General features: G+C 43.6%; 1 protein-coding gene across 15 annotated transcripts in view; it reads left to right on the top strand.

Moving 5' to 3' along the window:
- GLI2 (GLI family zinc finger 2) overlaps window positions 1–20960 on the top strand; it is a 193428-nt gene that overhangs the window by 138991 nt on the left and 33477 nt on the right. For 14 of the 15 annotated variants that reach the window (XM_048953311.1, XM_048953315.1, XM_048953313.1 and 11 more), the window contains 2 exons: window positions 15968–16170; window positions 17789–17980. In XM_048953311.1, the coding sequence (XP_048809268.1) occupies window positions 15968–16170; window positions 17789–17980 (395 nt within the window). Of the gene's footprint in view, window positions 1–11571; window positions 11649–15967; window positions 16171–17788; window positions 17981–20960 lie in introns of those variants that run through there. The other variant, XM_048953322.1, reaches the window with a different exon arrangement.

The following is a 20960-nucleotide window of genomic DNA, read 5'->3' as shown; positions in this document are numbered from 1 at the left end:
GAATGTCACCCTCCTGCACCTAACACACCTCCCATGTAACACCCCCTTCCAGATACTTGCTGTATGTTGTCATATCCTTCCTCCTGCGGTAATGAACTGACCAGGCTGCAGTCTGTAACGTAGACTCAAATATCATCCTGTTCAGCCTCCTTGTTTTCATTGTTCTCTGAAATCCTTCCAGCGCATGGAGAAAAAATGGACAAAACCCATCCATCCCATTGGCTTGCAAAATGAAGGTTGCAGCACATTGCTTTTCAGGTGCTGTTAATCTGGTTTTTCAGATACCAGTGGCCAGGGGAAGCAAATAACATAAGGTGCTGAGAGAGAAAAAACAAATAGCAGGAATGCTGGCTTGTGATATTGGAAGAAAAAATGCAGGGTTTGTAATGTACATGCAGAGCGGAAATTTTAAAATCTCATCCAAAAGTTCCCCCCACGCAATAAAGTGCAGCGAAGTCAATTTACCCTGGAAGGATGAAGGACTGAGTCAACTCTGCTGGGATTAGAACATGTGGTTCGAGGGATCCTAGGTATTTCAGGGCTGGTTCTCGGACCACCCAGATGGCTGGGGGGAAAGGAAGAAAAAATAATAATAACAAAAAAAAAAAAAAAAAAAAAAAAAAAAAAGGACAGGACCCTATTTGGCAGAACGGCGGTTCTGGATACCCTGCTTGCAGCTAACATCGTGTGCTCACATCTGCACAAATCAAAGGGCAGAGGTAGGTGCTGTTACTGTGACAAATCTCAGATTTGCAGAGTGCTCCTGTGGGAATGCGTGCGTTTAAGTGGGCTTCCTAGATCCTTGAATTTGACAATACCACATACGTATGCTTTTCTTTCATGTGCCAGACTGCTGTGTTATTGCACAATTTTCCAACTTAGGATTTTCATGTCTATTCTTTAATGTTTCACCATTGGCACTACATAGACAACTAACAGGGCTAAAGTGTAGGTCATTACTTGGGTCAATTTTTAAAAGTGACAGTATGATGTAAGTCCCACTTTACTAGATCTGGCTAACAATGTTATTTTCAAAGTGAATATTGTGGGTTTCAACATAATGGAGGGCCAGCTTGTCAACTGAGAAATGAAAGGCATCATGGATTTTTCAAACATGCTGTACTCCAGTTAATGCCAAACTGCCCCAGCTTCCATTGAAACTCTGAACCCATAGGCCAGCCCCGATGGAGATGTAAAGCTTGTAGAAATTAAGAAAATGACTGGAATGAATATATATTAACGTGTATGTTTGGGGTCCGAGGTGTTCTGCCAAGTTATATGGTTCTTGTGTTTCTGTAGTGCTGATAGGGATGTTTTCTGACCTGCCTCCTCTCTATGGTAGGCCAGTGCACGAAGCCAAGCTTATGGAGAATCAAGGTTTACGTGGTATCAGTAGACTAGACTCCACTTCAAGAGCGAATTTACTGCATGCTCCACACTCACTTTATTGGCTTATATGGAATTGACATGTGATATGATTGCTGGCAGTAGTCAGTAGTCAAAGGAGATGTGACCCAATTATGAATTTCTCAAGCTGACGTTGGGGAGAGAACCTTGCAGCATGGTGGGAGGCAGAGAAGTAGCCTTCTCCCCTCACAGTAAAGGGATTTCTTTCTACCTCAGCCTATTTTATCTCTCCCCAAACTCTAGCTATCCAAGGCACTCATAACAGCACCTGGTTGCACTTGGGCATGACTGAAAAAATATGCTGGGTTTGCGTGTGTAACTGAAGTGTGGTTGCACTGAGCTTTCTATCGGTTTCAGTCTCTGAAAAATAAACCTGTTCCTAAATCCTGTAAGGGCCTTTGAAGTATTTTCCTTTTGATCCTGTAAAAGCATCCTGAAGAAGAATTTGTCTCATTCCTCCTTTTGTTTCTTCGTGAGAGGCTTTCCTAGTTTGATTCTGGAGCTACTTAGATGGCTTTTCATTTGCAGACCAGCAACAGGACGTGTTACCTGCTAGCTGAGCGTTTCATCTAAAAGCCTCTTAAGATCCCACAAGGTAACCACACATCCCAAATTACCACTGGTAGTAGAAGGACTACCAGATTGTGGTTAGTACATGACCAATAGGAAAGCTTCAGGCTTACATCTGCGTTAAAGCGATGCTCCTGCATGTGTATTTCTGTTTGTGACTATTTGTGTGAGTTCGGAGATACAACATTTGATTTCATATACTAACTTCTATGCTAGATCAAGTGTAGCACAATATCTTACAAGAGAAAACTGCATTGTGGATGACAAAATAGCAGAATGTAGAAAGATAAGGGAGTGAAGGAATTAAAGCATTCAGTCATCAAATCAGTAAATGAAAGGAAGATGAATCTACTGGGGAATAGGAAAGAAAGAGGTACTTGCAGGAGAGATTTGATAAGAAATGATGAGCTGATGAGGCAGAGGAACATCCAGAGAAGAAATCCAGGCTACGGATTGTAAGGCTGTCTCAGTTCAGGAAAAAACTGGCTATATGCTTAATTATAAATGTATGCTTAAATGTTGACTTTAGAGGAGCTTAGGTGCATGCTCACATATTGGCCTGGCTAGAGGTGTTCTTCTGAAGGCACCATAAAAAGGAGTTATTACTAAACACTCCTGTGTAGTCATGCTGGAAAAACAGTTAATGTTGGAGATTTTTCATGTGACAGTATAGACTTGGCAGCTGGCTTCAGACCTGTTACACTAACAGATTATTTGTTGGTATTCTCATGAAGGGTTTCACTTCTGTAATGTTTCTTTTAATAATTTTGACAAAGTACAAATTAAGCTTTAATGAAAAGAGACTTCAGCTCCATGGTATACAGCAGGGCCCAGATTGGGGTGGATTCTAATATCTGCAGACCAGAGAGGATATTGAAGTTAGTTCCCAGAGGATAAATTAGGCAAGTTATTTCTAGCTTTTCCCCTTTCTTCTTAGTTCTCCAGCCCAACTGTTTCTGTGTAAGAAGTAATGCCATGAACACATGAAAAGCAAGGTGTCTACTGGACTTTTGTCCAGTACAGTTGAATACTTAAGTACAATTATTACCTGTTTGTCTCTTATTCCCTGTAAACGTCTTTGAACAGAGAGCTGATCACAGTTTCACCTTTCATGGTGAAACCAGTGTCAACACTCCCAAATCATTTTATTCACTTGTTGAAAAGCAAACTTCTAAATTCCGACTGAATTTCCAGCCATCATTGTGAAAGGAATCATGTACACACGCATAACCAAACCAAATGTCAGGTTAGGTCGGGAAAGTTTAATCCATCCCTCCGGGCCAGCAGTGAGGAGATGACCAGAATGTAAGAGTCTAACATGGAACTGAGTCAGTTTAGATATTTTGCAAGCCCTGTTTTTCTAAGAGAGTCCCATGGGACCTCTATTGAGGATGAATACACTGAATTTTGGGACTGTAGTGAATGAGAGTGACAGCTGCTTCATGTTCCTCACCAGAGCACCATCATGTGGCATTGCCTGGTGAGTCAGAGGGAAAGGCCTGCTCTCACCAGCACCACTTCCTCCATGTCCTGGGATTTTCTTTGCAAATCATCTATTCAAGGCTTGGCTGGGTCTTGACCTCTCTTGGCATTTGAGAGCTAAACCTGGTATGACTCCAGATTTCCCACAGCCGCGTCTGGTTTGAATCCTGTCAGTGCCGAGATGAGTGTTACCGCAAGAATAAGAAATCTTCACATAGTTGTTTGTTTGTTTGTTTAAGAGACAGCGTCTGCCAAATGAGAGGAAGGTGAGAGGCGAGAGCACTGGGGGCTGTAACTTCTTTCCCTTCGGGTCCAGTATTCCTATCAGCTTGCTTTCTCCACGCTTGATATCTGCAGAGCAGGGTTTGCATTTTTGTTGAAGCATGCGATGGGTTTTGATAAGAATGATGCTGAGCAGAGCAGAGACTTGGGCTTTGTTTCCATACAGAGATTGCATTGCTTCGGGTATATCAAACTGGTGCAGTGTATTGGTTGTGTTACTCAGTGAGTAAATGGGACAGACGAGGACAGAAAATTCCTCGAGGTGCCCTGCTCTGAAGAGCAGATCATGCTTCCTTCCATTAAAATTGCACTGAGTTCAGTGGTTTCCTGTCCCTTCATTTGGTTTCTGACTGCATTGCCAAACTGGCCTTTATCCAGATTCTGGTTGCTGTGATTGATTTCATTGCTTTGCCTTTAAGCCCAACCCCAGCCCTACCATCTCTGTGTTCAGTGGTGGCTTTTGTCCCAGGAAGGACAATTTTGTGGTTCACACATCACCAGCAGAATTACTGCAATCTGTGAACTTCCAGTGCAGTAAAGATTTGTGTGTTTGTGTGTTTGTGTCTGTGCAGTTTCAGTGTGCCCTTCTCCATCCATTACCATCCAGTGGGTGAAAACCACGCTGATAACCTCTCTGCATATGATGCACTGTGGTCTGTGCTCTTGTGAATGCTTTTGAATTTCAAATGAAAGAGCCTCCAGGATCTGGGAGCAAATCTCAGCATAGCGGAGCTAGAGATTGAAGGGAAACTGGAGACTTTTAGGTGCCCTTATTGGTGGATGAGGGCAGAAGATAGAGAGGGCATTGCTGGCAGTGTTGACTGTACGTACTCTTGCTCTGTCCCTCAAATGGCTGAGCATAGAAAATGAACTGTGCCCCCTTGTGCCTTTTTTTTTTTTTTTTTTTTTTTTTTGGCTGGAAGCTTTTACAGCAGGTGTCAATGGTTGTGCTAATCTTCACAGTGTTTGTGAGTATCAAATGTGTACTGAGCACCGAGCAAGAGTAAGTATTTTGCCATTAAATTGTGAACGACTTTAAAACTTGCACCGTTATGTGATGAACATAAAGTGAATTGTTAATAGTAGAAGTTAGCTTCTGGACAGTTGAATTTCCTTGGTTTCTAATAATGCTATAGATTATTTAAACCACAAAACATTTTTAAAACCTGATTTACTTTCACGTGTGATGCCCTTTGCTTACTTCAGCAAATTAAGTGGAAGATGCAACAAAAGCAAAACCCAAAACATATGAAGTGCGAGTCCAGTGTAAACTCGTAGACATCAGTCCAGTGGACACTTATGTAGACATCCAGCTCCATCAGCAGCTGGCTTCTTCTTGAATGCTCACAAGAGCTCACACCCCACTGCAAGCAGCATGTGCTGCACAAGATACTTGAAGGTGCTGAGAGAAGACTAATGGGATTTTCAAAGGCTGCTACCGCATGGAAAGCCTTGCTGCCAGGATTTTGGCATGGCTTTGATTTCCAGGGTTGGTTTGTTTGTTTGTCGCTGATGTCTAAGTAGGTTAAATAATCCACTGCACCTGAGCAAGTCTGTTTTCTCATTCCCAGACCGCAGTGCAATGGCCCTATGTTTGCCTTTTCCAAAACTGGAGATAAATGTTTAAATTAAATTTTGTGCTGAATTATTAAAGCCATTGCAAATGTTTTCATTAAAATATGATTATGTTTAATAGCCCTTCTTTTGAATTTTAAATAGAACCAATACTTTGTGACTTAATTACTCAGCAATAGCTCTTTTTTAAAAAATCATTTTTACCTTAATAAATTTAATAAAATTCTTGTATTTACATAGTTCCAACCTAAGCACATCTCATTTTACCAGCTAAGTCCATCATTTAAAGGGCACACAATGTTAACATTTTATTGGCTCACGTGAGACTTTACATCATGCTTTTCCCAAATAGAGCACTTTGGGATTCTGACATCTGAGGCTGGGATTCAAGGCTCAGCTGAGTACTGGAGGCATTGCATTTCCTGTCTTTTCACAGCTGAGCTTAATGCCCTGCTTTTGACTGACCTGTAGGAAGGTATGGGGCATGGTAAGTTGGTGTTGGGCACCACGCACATGGAAGTCGAGTGAGAGCAGTGGCTGGGAAAAGTGAGGCCATGACATGTGAATGGATCTCTGGCACATGGTGGCATGGTGATGAGCTGTGCTGTGCTCACATGTCCTCTCTTCCTTGGCTAGTACATGTGATATCTACTGGACCCTGACATAGCCATGACAGATGCACGAGGGCGGGCTCTTCCTTCCTCCTCAAAAAGCCATGTGTGTGCGTGTGTAGCTCTCTCTGCTAAAATGGCAATCAGTGATGACTCTTTGAATGTTTTTCTGCATTTGCATTTACAAAAGCTGGATAAGCCTTTAAAAAAAGAAATCTGATAAGTAGCAGGCAATTGAATTAACCACTGTTGACTGCATTGCTGTCTCTTAACAAACTCCATCTGTATGGTCTCCCTTTGTAGACACAATTTTATAACTTAATTTCCCTACCAAAACATCAGTGTTTACTTAGTAAGAAATCTGTTCTTTGTCAGCTTAAAACAGTGATTTCTTTATTACCACTCTGTGCAAGGAATGACAGCACAGAGTTGGCACTGGAGCAAGTCTGGTTGAGTCTACAGCGTTGTAATGGAAACAGGGTGAACTGAGGGTCAAGTATAATGGGATTTGTATACAGAAATGTGTCTGCATAAGGAATAGCTGCATGAGATAAGAGAATGAAAGATGAGGCCCTCAGGTCTGCCTTTGCGTGGTGGTGAGCTGCTGGCGGCAGGAGCGAGGTGTTGCAGTGGATACTTAGAGCTGCTGACTTGGGGAGATGTGGTTACCTGGTGCTGGCAGAGTAGAGATGACTCCATCTGTTCATGCCTGTTCCGGTACTAGCTGGTGGAGGGGGTTGGTGGATGGATGGGGTGGCAGTTGGTGATTACTCTGTGAATGTCTTCTATGTAATTTTTATTGATATCAGGAAGCACGGAGTCAATGAGGGGTTTTCAAGCTATTACAGTCTGTGGCCTCCCTGAAAATTTTCAGTGGGGCTGTCAAGCATGGTATAGTAAATTTAGCCTGAATGATAGGAGGCTTGCAGGGTTTTTTTTTGCTGTCTTTCACATCACCTATAGAAGTTCTTTGTGATTCCCAAAGGTTTTGCAAACCACGGGTTGAAAAGCACTGGTGTAACTTTTCAGCAGTAAATAGATGAGGAACATCAGTTCCCTGCTCCTTAACTGAGAAAAATGTAATAATTTCCTTTGCTATTGTTAACTGAAAGAACAGGAGAGCAGCTGTTGAGGAATGACACAAATGGATTTTGAGGCAGTATGTGGTTGATGATACAAAACACCGCATCCCTTCTTATCGTGGGTTGATGATCTCAGGGGGCAGCCTGGCTCCTTTGAAGTCTGTATGAGTTGCACAACTCCACTACCAGTGCTGAGGTTTTACTATAGGCCTGGGCTTTGGCTTATCACATTTAATTTCCCTTGCAGTAGAGCCTTCCTCAGTGTTATACTGCAAGCTGGAGATGATAGAGAAAAGCCAGGTGTTTAACATGGTCAATTGAAATGAGGTCCTGCTTTCTCTGAATTGTGTTCATCTTCTCCCTATGAAAATTAACTGCTGAGTATTGACATTTTTTTAAAAACATGCATGTTTCATTCTGCTTCATCTTTTTTTTTCCTAATGATTAAAAAAAAAGTTTTTTTTTAAAAAAAGAGATAGATTAAAAAGAGGAAATTAAAATGGAAGAAAAGGATATTGTTAATTCTCTTACTTTGCGCAGGAAACACAGGGCATTTCAGAGAGAAAATCTCGCTAGAAATAAAAAGGCTTTTCTCCTTGTAGTCATTTTATCAGTAAAAAACTTTTGCCTAGTTCTGCTTTTCAGCATGTAATTACTAGCTGTTCCACATCCACATAGCAAAGGAAAGGATGGTTAGATCAGCCAGCCTGCTGGATCAGATCTTACATTACATCTTGAGCTCTTTGAGTGCCATTAGCATTTCCTTTTAGAAGCAAAGAAATATTGACAGTTTGGTAGGTTATCTTGCGTTTTACTGCACGTTAGGGCACTTCAAAGTCTTTATGTAGTGATGGGAACTGTCATGAAGTAGATGTGAAAGGGGCCTTTGGTCCAACTAAACCTGTCAGCAAGAAGATTTAGGGCAGATGGTTATTATTAGAAATCAATGTATTTATTATATATTGTTCGTGAATATTTCCCTTTGGAGGTTTCTGTGAGTGCTGTTGCTGTTTAAAATGTGTCAAATGGCAATAAAATTAATTCCTACTGAAAACCCGTCAGGCTCCAACCCAAAGCTTTGCTATTATAGGAATGTGTGTCTTTTTCTTCTTTGTGCTGTGATGCACCAGAGACAGGTACACGCGGCACAGCAGCAGCGTATCTGGGGTGTGCGTGCATGAGATATTTCTGTGTGGCTATCACAGTCACCTGTTCCTACAGAACTCCTCTGACTGCTGTGTCTAAAAAGGCTTTGTAGAGATCTGTGGTGTACCTGTCCCTGTTCCTTTTTATTCCCCTTTGTTAACCATTTTTCTGGTACTGCCAGTTGGTTACAACAGCTTACTGCTGTCTAGAGCAAGCATGGCATCTTTCTAAAGCATGAAGTCCAGTGGTTTTCCCGTGTACTTTGGAAGAGAGAAATAAGAAATTTCAGGTGTTTTATAATTAATTGGGTGTAGGTTTTCCTTCCTCAGTGCCTTGCTTAGTTATAGGATTTCAGGAGGTTGGGTTATGGGAAGAGAACATTCCCAATAGAAAAAGGAGGGTATTAGCAGCAATATTAGTGCTGGAAGACACTGCTTTGGAACAAAGATTCATTTTCCATTCACCCCATGATTTACAGCACATTCCAACCAAGTGATTTGGCTATGGTCTTCTGGCATAACATTGTTTGCCCTTTCTCTGACATTTTGCATATAAAGAAAAGTTATGAGCTTCTTGGGCATTCAAGGTACCAGGAAATGCAGGAGTCTACCTAATTTGTTAACATGAAATTATAGATGTCTGACATAGACTCCGTTAGTTAACATTGGTTGGAGTAATGCTGCAGCCAGTTGATTGTATTACAGTCATGATGAAGAGGAATGGTCCCTTTTTGCCTTTCTGGGATATGACGGGTACGGAGCCAAGGCAGATTTAAAGTGTAATGAATGAATAAGCATTTTCCTCAGTTTGCTTGACTCTTCCATGAGCTCCACTGCTGTGCTGTTGCTGCCACTGATGTACCATCTCCAGGACAGGCCAGCGTAACATGGAAAAGGACTTTTCAGAAATACTGTAGGTACAGTCTTTAAAATGTTAAGCTGCTCCATAGCATGTGAATGTCATTTTCTTTTAAGGCAGAAAAGCAACACCCAAAAGTAGCATGGCAAGAAGATACTAGACAGGAATGAAAAATTAATATCTCCTCCCCACACACATACACTTCCCATTTGTTTTCCCAACCCCACTATCTTCACAGCTATGAGCAAAATACCCACTCAAAAGCGCTTATATCCTTACCATGTGTCCCAAGGGAAATCAGTCAGATGCAGATAAACAGCTGTGTCACATCCAACATATCTTTCTAGCATTCACTTCCCACACTCCCCCTAGTTGAACATCTCTTCAGATCTCCCTCATCCCCCTGCTCAGCTCTGCCTTTGAGATTCGGTCTGTGCCTTCACCTGGCACCATCTCACTCCTCACTGCTTCCCACTTCGCTAGCCCCCTGCAATCTGCAGTTGCTTCCAAGCCCTCATCCCTTCCCTGCCATGAACTCGCAGCATCTTTGCCCCCCAGCTTTCTTATCCTGTGGCTTTCAGAACCAGATTCTCATGTCTGGCGGCTTGAACCAGAAATTCACACACCTCCAGGTTTGCATCACTCCTTCGGTCTGTCACTAGATTGCTTTCATTGGCTCTTCCATGCCAATGACTTCCATGACTTCTATCCATGCTTTCTTTCATGCCTTTTCTCCCACCCTCCTTTTCTCTCTTCCCCTCAGCCACCTTCCTTGAAGTTCCCCTTCTTAAAATATTCTTCTTCTCTGAAGGCTTTCATCATTAATCTCTCAAGAAACTATGTTAGAGACTCATCTACCATGCTTTGATTTATTCATTGTGTTGTTGTGGTTTTCTTGGTGGATATCTCACAAGAACTGAGGTGGTCATCCTTCTACCTCCACTGCTAAAGGAAAGCTTATGTGAAAAGGTGGGCTTTCAGAATGTAAATTAAAAGATCGTGTAAGTAAGGTAATTGGATAAAAAAGGAATATTAGGTTCTGAAACAGAATGTTTACTCTCTTTGATGTGTTTTGGGAACATACGTCTGCACAGTGGGCTGTGTGGCTGATTAAGTACAAAACAACCCAGGAAAAAATCACCACTGTTAAGCTTAAATCAAAGATCTCTCCTCAAGACACTAATTTGATTTGGGTTTGAGGGTCTCATATCAACTCTGATTTCTAGCTTTGATGTCTGACTTCTTTGTCTGTTGCATAATGGAGGGCAATCTTAGTTATTTAAAATATGTATTTTTCTTCCATTTTAATAGCAAATATTGTTGTTGTGTTGTGTTGCAGTTGTGCCTTTAAGTGTCAGACAAGGCTAGATTTTCGTTGTGCTAAATGTTGTGTAAGTAGAATAAAAATCTGTATGTAGATAGCAGTTTCTATTCTGAGGACCACTTCCTATACAGGGTTACTTCTGCTGCCAGCTTTGCTTCTTCCAAGCCATTCTGTGGTCCCCACGTGCTGTGAGCAACCCGCGAGCTCAAGAACATTGCTAACTTCTGGTGGACCTTAGATTAAAAAAAAAAATTGAAGTTCTAAATGAAAACACTTTTTATTTCATTGATTAAAAATATTAATACAGCTGTATTAAGTGGATTTAAAACCTTTGTTACATTTGTTCTTGGTTCTAGGTATTTTAACCTATGGATTAAATCAGGTGTGTCTGAAAACAGAATGGTCTTTCATAAGGAAAAATGAAAGATGTTTGGCTTTATCTTAAGCTTTAGAGCTAAAAAAAAAAAAAAAAAAAAGCAAACAACATTTTTCTTACTTGGAACAAATACATGAAACTGACCTCATGGTATAGAAGTTGCATGAAGTCCTGAATGCATTTTTCTAAGGAATGGAGAAAAATTTACTAAGAAACTGTACCCATCATAGTTTACTATGCTGTTTCCATGGTGTGGGTGGAAAACAGAGTAATCAACCAGTTGGAGGCCCATTCTTGTTCCCCCAGCCAGAGTCAGTGGCAGAGTTTCCTTCAACTTCAGTGGTACAAGATTAGACTTCAAGGCATGATTTTTAAAGGCGTTTAGACAACCACCACTGCCAATGGATGTGCAGTGGGATTTTTCATAATGCCTAAATAAATCCTTCTAAAAGCAGGGCCCTAACCACAAATCCATAAATAAGGGTTTTTTATATTCAAAGATTTTTTTTCTGTGTGAAGACCCGCAGCAGCTACCACAATTATCTGATCTAACATCTGCGACACCAACCATAGAACTCCTTCCCCTTTCATTTCTACACTGGGATAAATTACTCTTTCCTAGCATTAAAACTCTAAACCTCCAAACACTTAGAACGCATCTTTTAGAAAAACATCTAGTTTTGCCATGAAGTGTTGCAGTAGTGCTGTATTTACCACTTCCCTTCATAAACTGTTCTAATGAGAATTTGCCCTCACTGTTTAAATATCTTTTTTTTTTTAATTATTTTTCTAGTTTTCAATGCCTCAAAGCCATATTTGAGGGGAAAGAAGAAAATGGGAACTGCCCAAAGCATGTCCCTTGCATTTCTGCAGAGAAGCTGTAGAAATTTTTATCCAGCTTCACAGCGAGAGCATTAGTTGCTGAATTGGTAAAGGTAACCTCGATTTTCTGTAATACCCATTTTTCAGAGTATAAAGAAATAATGTGTTAATCTCATTTTAAAGCTGAGAAAATACAGGAAAAACAGAGAAACATCCCAGCAGAGGAGGGCTGGGAGTTAGCGGTGATTTGTCTTGGGTCTCCTTCTTCCCAGTGGGCCATGAAGCTGGCATCTTCAGACCTCCAGCTCCATCACAGAGCATTGGGTTGCTTTATTGAACTGCTAGAACTTTGTTGTGGTGCTGAGAGAGCTGGGAAGCAAGGAAGATTCTCTTTCACATCATTGTCAGGCTCTCAGGCAGGCATATAAGGTCAGGACAACTTCCTCCTGGCACACCACGATCTGCGCATCCTTTGCTTTCCAAGTGGAAAAAAATGGGAGGGGGGCAATCTTTGTGAATGATGAAATACCACATGAATTATATCATTGTGGCCCACGTTTGACCTCTGAAAGGTACCTTGTTTTGAGGGTTTCATCCTGAGGGTACCACTCAAGTCACGACCTTTTGCCCTTCCTGCTGTAACGGACCTTAAATCAGAAATAAACAGAGGTAAAGTCAAGGGGCTAGCAAGGGCTGTTTAGACTGAACCATTTAACTGGGGCACTGTAGGTTTCCTACTGTGCAAAACAGTGGCATCCCATACATACAGTGTCTGCCATGAGCATGGTCCCTTTTTGGGTTTCCCTATGGTTCTTCTACATCTCCCGTGGACCTGGAGAGGTGTTCTGGATACTAACGGCTTGTGAAAATGAGGCCAGGATGTTTGATTTATCCTAAGGAACAAAACCAAGGATTTTTATGTGGAGTTTGGATGTGATCATTGGTTTTAAAAGCATTTTTCTTTTTCTTTTCTCATAGCAAACCTCTACCAGGCAGTGTTACCCCCACAAGAGCAGTTCTGTTCCTAGCTTCCATTCCTGGGTAGCCACTATGCAGTTTTTTTATTGCACACCAAAACAATTGCCTATAACCGTCCATATTCCATTAAGCATATGGAAAAGTATTCAGCCCTTTGTTTTCTGCTGAATGAATACATTTGGCACGTAAACATTAATTTAGACTAGTCATGGGACATCAGTGTTGGTTAACTGTCCCCATTTTTCTGGGTTTTATTTAAATGATGGAGATTATTTCAGAAATGTGCAACTTCTTCATTGCTGGGTGTCCTTTATGGAGGCTTCAGACCCACAGTGAGATGGTTCAAGGTTTGGGGATGGCTGGCACATGGCAAGTAAATAGTGCAAAGTTGTGTGCTCTCTGGGGAGTGTCACCCATTGCCCTGGCAAAGCTCTGTAAAGCGTTAAGCATAGCACACTTCCAACAGCATTACCCTGCAGCCCTTAGATGGGGTCAGTTAATATCTCCCCAATATCAGTGTGAGCAGGGAAGGGAGATCCTCTTCTTGTGGATGGAGAAATTAATCAGGGCTTGTGCACTTCATCAGAGATACAATTTTCTGTGTGAGTCCTGAGCATTGATTATCAAACGTGGGCATCTTGCTGTGGGGGAAACAGGTCCCCGGCTCCCATTAAATGTAATGACATTTGGACGCATGATTCCCTTAGCCTGTTTGAAAACCAGAATCCCAGTTAAGAAATCCATTGGAAGAGTGGTAATGGGATGGCATGATCTCGGACTGGGAGTTGGACAAGAAATAATTCCAGAGAGACAACCAGAAAGAGAGGAAAAGACAAATCCTTAGGGAATTAGGTGCAGAGGAGCTATGGTTCTGGCCTATTCCTGTAGGACACTACTAGAAGACACGCTGTTTTGGGGTATGCTCTGGTGAAATTGTACGTGTATCACAGCAAGACGTGATCACTGCCTGACCTCATTCAGAGCCAGGCCTGAATGAGAGCGTGATTATCCTGACACACAGGTGGGGAGATGTGGCAAGCAGAGGCTTTACGCAGAGCCGTCAGGAGGAACTTGCTCTCCAACCTGGTCTGTAGATGCAGGGCCAGCCTCCTATTGAAATACAAGCCCGGGTCTCCAGCTGCATGTGTTTTGGGTGAATTCTTGATCTGTTTCCCGGTGTTACCTTTTTGGCCAGGGTGGAGTTTTCCTGTTCTGAGGGACTCCAGAGTTTCTGCCCAATTTAGCACGGAGAAAATGAACAGCAAACCCTTCATATTGTTATATACATTTTAGATGTGGGCCTCACAGTTTGATCCACAGAGGCTCGAAAGGCTCGTAAACCTGGTAATACATAGTTCCAAGCCTGCATCAAAGAAGTTCACAGCCCTTTTGGGAGAAGCTGTGAGTACTGATGAAAGAGGGAACTTATTGTATATGTAAGAAAACTTCTTTCATGGCTTATGTATTAAGGCAGCCTCTGTGGCCCAGGGAAGATTGGGGCTGCTTTTAATTTACATCCCCCCTCACTTATATTAAGACTTCGTCAGAATAAAAATTAGTCAGATGTTTTCTTAATGACATCATTTTTTTTTTTTTTAATCCTGTTTCATTTTTTCCAGATGAGGCAGTGGAGATTATTAGAAATGAATTGAAACTAAATCTGGAACAGAGACTTTGATTCACTTCTCCCTCCTCCCCGGTAGAAATAAATTGGTCGGCTCTGTGCTCGGCCGACGTTATTAGCGACCTTGGCAGAAAGCAGCCCACAGGCTGCAGCCAGGCTCCCCTGACGTCATGGTGAGAGGTGCTGAGCAACAGCTCACCTCGGCACTTTCAGAGGCCGGCATCAGTCGCCCTGTAAATTGGGTAACAAAATGCTGTAACAGCGCAGGTGGGGAAGTTATGAGATCTGAAATAGCAATGCCATCATAAATTTGTCTTCTGGTGCTGTGAAAGAAACCAGGCTGGATCCCGCTGGGGATCCAACTACCTGAAAGAAGGTTGTAGCGAGGTGGAGGTCAGCCTCTTTTCTCAGGTAACAGAGATAGGACAAGAGTAATGGCCTTAAGTTGAGTCAGGGGATGTTCAGGTTAAATATTAGGAAAAATTTATTCCTTGAAAGAGTGGTGAGGTATTGGCACAGGCTGCCCAGGGTGATGGAGGAGTCACCGTCCCTGAAGCTGTATAAAGAACTGTGGAGATGTGGCACTGGGTGGTGTGGTCTGGAGCAGTCACAGATATGGGTTGATGGTTGGACTGGCTCATATTATTGGTCTTTCCAGCCTTAAAGATTCTATGGTTCTATTATTCCTCTGGTGGAACCCAGGTCTTGGTGTGAGGAGCGCTCAAGTTGACTGCGCATCACTGCAAGACCATTACTGAGCTTTGCTTCACTGCCTTCTATTTCACACCAGCAACCCATGGTGTGTAGTGCTATAGAAGAGTACTTTGAACTATAAATATTTTAAAAGACATTTAATTTACTACACATCAGCAGAAAGTGTTCAAAAAGCCACAAGGTTTACTAATTTATCAGAAAGACAGAGAAACGCACAGAAGATCAAACAAAGACAAACATGCTCGTAAACTGCTGAATAGGTCTGCAAAGCTCATATTACATTTCTGTGTGGTTTTGTTGATATGCAAGCATTATAAGTAAATTACAGTGCACCTGAGCTGTTGATAAGGAGGGTGGGACCTGAGATGCAGGTGGTGTACCTGAACTTCTCAGTCCCCAGCACCAGCCCCGTGTCTGAGCAGCTCCACTCCCAGCAGCCTGCTAGTACAGCAAAGTCTAACGCAAAGCAGAATTAGCTCTTTCATTTAGCCTGCCTGTTTCGGTGCCTAGATCAAATTCTCCATTTCTCAGGTCAAGATATTTTTCTCCTCTCTTTGCACCCTCTGTGGTTTGTGTAAGAGATGGAGGATGTGGCAGGGAGATATCTGTGTGCTTTCTATACCATCCTTGCCCACCCTGTGAAAACCACTCAAGTGCCAAAAACATGCCTCTGACTTTTTGTTACCTGCTGACTCCCCAGTGTTTACTGACTGCTTTCTCAGGTAACACTTCGCCTGGGGAAGATCTGCGGCATTTAGCAGTGGTGGCCTCCAGAAAGCATGCAATAAAACCTCTCCTGAACTTTTGCCCTCTGAACTGTAAGGCCGACCTGTCAACGAGGTTTGTGCAAGCCCTGATTGACGTGAGTGGGAGGACTATGTGCCCAGGGCTGCCATTCATGTGGCCAAGCAGCAGGCTGGAGGCCTTGGATGTCCCTTCATCCTCATTCTCCCCACAGAGGTGCTGGGTTGGCTCCATGCACACAGGACTGCTGTAGCCTCAGACAGCCCCAGCCCCACAAGGCACACCATACAATGTTTAACTCCCTCCTCAACCTCCTTCCTCGTGAGTCCAACCAGACCGCCATAGGTGATTGCATCTTTGTTTCCTCCCCAGGCCTCCTCCCCTGAGCGGCAGCCCCGTCATCTCCGACATCTCCCTCATCCGTCTGTCTCCTCACCCTGCTGGGCCAGGCGAATCACCCTTCAGCCCACCGCACCCCTACGTGACGCCCCACATGGAGCACTACCTCCGCTCTGTCCATGGCAGCCCAACGCTCTCCGTCATCTCTGCTGCCAGAGGGCTCAGCCCTGCTGATGGTAAGAGACCTACCCCACCACATCCTGCCCGTCCCACCGTGACCGGGGTGCTCACATTGTGCTGTTTGTACTGCAGCGATTTTGTAGCTCACCAGCACTGATGTGCAGCTCAGAGATTTACAGCTGTGAAGGCTCCACAGCTGCTCTCTGAAGTGGGAAAGCTGTCTCCTTTTCTTCTACATTTTTTTTTTCTCTTCCTCTACTTTAACTACACATTTGTTTTGCATCATTGCGCTGAGAAAGCAGAGCGTGAGAATAGCTATTACCACTGGATCATATTATAAATATTTTGTTTAAAGTATGTTCCTTTCTGCAGAGCTCTTTGCTGTCCTATGAGCTGCCTCACTCTACCAGGAACCTTGCTCCTCTCCAACAGAGTCACAATTACCTAGGTGCTGTGTGGGATATCTCCCCTTGGCTTCATCTCCTGGGATGTGCAGAGCTCCAGGGCAGAGGAGAGGGCTATACTTTTTTCCTTGCTCCTGAGCTGCTTTGCTGAAGCTCTCAGAAGAAGGCAAGGGTGTATGGAGATAGTGGTACCCACTCACTTTAGACAGACCACACCACGGTCAGTGTGGATACCAGGTTTCCTGTGTCTGGAACCAGGGGACAAGAATGGCCAAGGGAAAGGGGAAAACACGAAGCTTTCATGGGACAGTTCCAGGACCCCTTTTAAGAGATTTGCTTTTTAAGGACTGAGATAGGTCTTCAAAACCTAGCATCCATTAGCTGCTGAGCCACTATGGGGACAAACAAGGCACACCAGAGTGCAGCAAGGTCCTGCTTTACTGTCTGAAACTAGTAAGCCATTTTCTGTGGGTAAAAAACATTGCTACAGTAATGGGGAGATAGATAAGAAGCCTTCCTCCCTCTCCCAAAATGAGGTCATGATGTAGGGTGCTTCCTCTCCATGGCCTCACTATGATGAGTGCCTGAGTTCCTTGCTGCACGGAGCTGTGAGTGCGTGTGCTCTGCACCATCCTCCCCCATCAAAGCTGGTTTTGTTATTTGCTATGAAAAAGAGGCATTGTGTTTTGGGTTCCTTTTCTTTTCCATTTTTATTTTTTTAAGGCTGCAGTAAATAAGTTAATGGGGCAAGCGGGTGGGAAGGCAGGTTTGAAAAATTACAGCTGGAAGAAAGTGAGCATAATTGGCTTTGGCAGCCAAAATGGTTTTATGCTGCCAAACACTAAACCTAGCTCTATGCATTAGACCTTGGCTTTAATTTCCTCATACCGCTATCGGGAACTGGGTTGCATTTGTCTTTCCTCCCTAATAAGCAGGGATGTGGATGCTGACAGGGTTACTGCTGCCGACAGCCAGGCCCTCTCCCCCCTTCCCGGGGCGACGGCTGCGTCCGAACGGGAGGATTATTAAAAGGGGGAACGAGAGATTGTTTATAAATTTGCGGAAATAGAGGAATGCAGAGGCCCCAGCTTAGTTTCTTTCGTCCACAAAAAACACGCCCAAGCACACGTCACAACCACGCTGAGCGGGGCTGTGCAGCAAGGGCTGGTGGGGGTGCGGGGGGAATGCGGCCGCCCACCTCGGCGCCGAGGTCTAACGTCCTCTGGGAACCTTCTCTCCATGTTCTCCTCTTCACTCTCGGCTTCGGCAGTGGCTCATGAGCATCTGAAGGAGCGAGGCCTCTTCGGGCTGCCCCCACCGCCACCAGGAGCCAACCCAACCGACTACTACCACCAAATGACGCTGATGGCCGGCCACCCCAACCCCTATGGGGACATCCTGATGCAGAGCGGCGGAGCAGCCAGCACGGCCCACCTCCACGAGTACCTCAGCCCTGTTGATGGTGAGTAGCAAACCATGCCACAGGAATCTGGGGCATTCAGGTGGGACTGTCCTCCAGGTGGAGGTTGCTGGATGAGATTACCCTACCCTGCTGAAACCCATAGGCGTTACACTTATTGTTGGCTTGAAACATTATCTTTTTCCATACATCTATATATAAAATATACCTAATTTAAAACAGATATGCTGCAGTGCTTTTGGAAGGGCTGCTGCACAGGCGGGAGGTAGCTGATGCAGCAGAAGGGCAATGTTGTCGTCCCGCTGCCTTGGCCATGGGTAACCACTGTGTGCCCCAGGCTGTGTTCCAGCTCCCACTTCCTATCCCACCGTTTGTTCTGGCCGGTGTCTGGGCCATGGACTGGTGATGTCCCCTTATTGCCATGTTCAGCACAACCTCCTCTGAGTTTGGGCCTGTCGGGGTGGCTGTAAAATAAACCGCCCAAGGAGAAAAAGTATGTTAACAGGGAGCCACGGTGGGGAGGATTGTGTTCATATTTCGTGGAAGAAAAAAATTGCTGGAATGCTGTATTTATACTACTATAAGTTATTAGAAACCCAGAAAGTTCTGGCTCATTGCTAAATGAAGAAGTAAAATGATGTTATGGACGGCAGTGCTGAGTCACCCCCAGCCTGGCCGCTGCCCTGACATGATGGGTAATGTTTATGTGGAAGACTGTCTGAAGGCTTTTTTCATCTGAGATTTTTAGAGCTGCTAGAAATTTCTTTCCCTTTATGCTATGTCTTGTAAGAACTGGGATTGCACAGATAGGGAGATTGGGGATTACTTCTGCTGCAGGAAAGAGAAGGCTCAGCTTTCAGCTCCCAGCTTCTGTCTGCTGGGCTGCCTTTGGATTTGCCTGTGGACCATTATAATTTTTGGAGTGGAGTTCTGCATCATTTCATTACCGCTTCAAAGTTTCTGTTGTTGAGCTTTTAAGATGAAAGACTGTGGTCTTGCTGCTTCGTAAAGTGACTGGTTTAGAATGATAAAAGCTGCTCTTGGCTATTCAGTGATAGCGACTTTATGGATATTTCTAACTAAAAAAAATCCAGTTTCTCATCTGCAGCTGCTGCCAAAGTTTTACCTGAATAGTCCTTTTCTGTTCCTAGACTATAGGGAAATCGTGTCCTGGGTTGAATGGGAGAGCATGTGCTCCTTGATGCCATCCTGCTTCTAACACCCAAAATATGTTCAGAGTTTCTCTTCCATGAAGCAGCTTGTCAGTAAAGCTGCTCGCTGTCTTCCATCTGAGGGGTTAATCTCTGTGGTTATAGCAGATGGGTGCAAATCGGCACTGCCAAGTTCTCTTTGGGCCTTTGAACAAGACTCCTTCCTCCTTGCCTCCTTATTAGTCCATCTCTGACCAGCAGTGCCTCGCTGAAGTACCAGATAAACAGCCAGTAAGAGAAGCAAACACAATTGTTTTCATGCTAGCGCAGGCTCAGTACATCAAAATGCCCATCCTCTGAGTTTGCTGAAAATCCATCTTTATCCGAAGTCATCTGAGCTGCTCCTCTGAGCAGAAGACTCTCTTCCTTCCTGGCTTCTGAAAATGGCTGTAGAGTAAATCACATAGCAGAGGTCTTGATTTCATGCAGCCATGCTCAGAACCATGACTCTTCAGAAAGCCAGAGCTTGCCAGGCACTATTTTGATCTCTCAGTAAAGCTTTGTTAATCAGTAACTGGTAAGGTTTTTCTGGACCTTCAAGTGCTCTGAACGAGATTAAATCTTTCATACATCATAAGGATGCAACATGAGCTATGGGAAGGCTACTTTTTAAGAATGTGAGTAGGAGCAGCAACCCAGTACCACATTCTACACATTCAGCTTCACCCATCAGCCAGAGAGACTCCTGCTTTGGTTTATCGTCCCTCACTGCCCCTATGCGTGGTGCTGTTGCAGGTACTGGGATCACCTGTGGCCCATTGAGGCATATAAAAGCATGTTGGAAGTCAGAGGAACTTAAAATCATAAGGTCATTAAGGTTGGAAAAGACCTCTAAGATCATCTGCATCCTGACACATCGGGGTGCCTTACATGGGTTGGCATTTTGTTGGTGGGCTTAATGTGTTATCCCCAGTGAACTGTTCCGTCTAATGATGGAAGCTCAGTGCCAGCATGAAGAGAGAATTGTGCGCTACTAAGAGAGTTAAATGAATTGCTATGAAGTTCTGTCCGAAGAGCTGGAATATCCCTCTCTGTTTAGAAAGCTATTTCAAAAATTCAAATCAGTAGGAACTAAAAAAAATAGTTGAACAGATAATTTAATAAGGCATCCTCTTATGGTGTTTTTCTGAGATGAGAATATGGGTAGCATGCATAAAACCCCAGTGAGTCACTGTCTTGCAGCATCTTTCATTGAGAGAGCTCTTTTCTTCCCAGAGTCCTAGAATGTAAGAACTTTACAATAATTATTTTGCTAGTTGCTGAAATGCAGGTAGTTCCTGGTGAACCTCATGCAGCACATCTGTGACAACTCTGGCACCTGGAACAGCAAAAGAGCAGATAAGTGTATTTTAATTAATAATTAAAAGAAAAGGCCTGTTCATTGTCACGTCACCTCCAGACATCAATAGTATGTAGAAGTCTGCGATAGTGAGCATGATCCTTTCACATACCTGAGCCCTTCATATTACTCTTATCACACTTCTTGGAGAATCTCTCTCCTCACACCTGATGATGTTTTCACTGCATCAGGTGTGCAAAAAGATCAGAAAAGTAATTGGGCATCAGTGTCAGCTGCAGCCTGTTGCAACTGACCAACTGTCTGTTGAGTGTTCACATGGACTGAGCGAGGATGCCCCAGAGTTGCATCTCTTACCAGGTCTTTACTGTGCCACTGCATCAGTAGTTGAAGCACTAAAGTAAACCAAATCTAAGTGTTATTCACCAGGCTGCTTCAGTTGCATTCTGTCCGTCCAAGCAGGGACTCTAAGTCCAAGAGCAGAGCTTGAATCCAGTCTTAAATCAAGTTGTCC

The sequence above is a fragment of the Lagopus muta genome, chromosome 8 (genome assembly GCF_023343835.1).
Source record: "Lagopus muta isolate bLagMut1 chromosome 8, bLagMut1 primary, whole genome shotgun sequence".
Classification (NCBI taxonomy): Eukaryota; Metazoa; Chordata; class Aves; order Galliformes; family Phasianidae; genus Lagopus; species Lagopus muta.
Note: the sequence above shows the minus strand (reverse complement) of the source record. Positions and strands in the feature narration are given on the sequence as shown.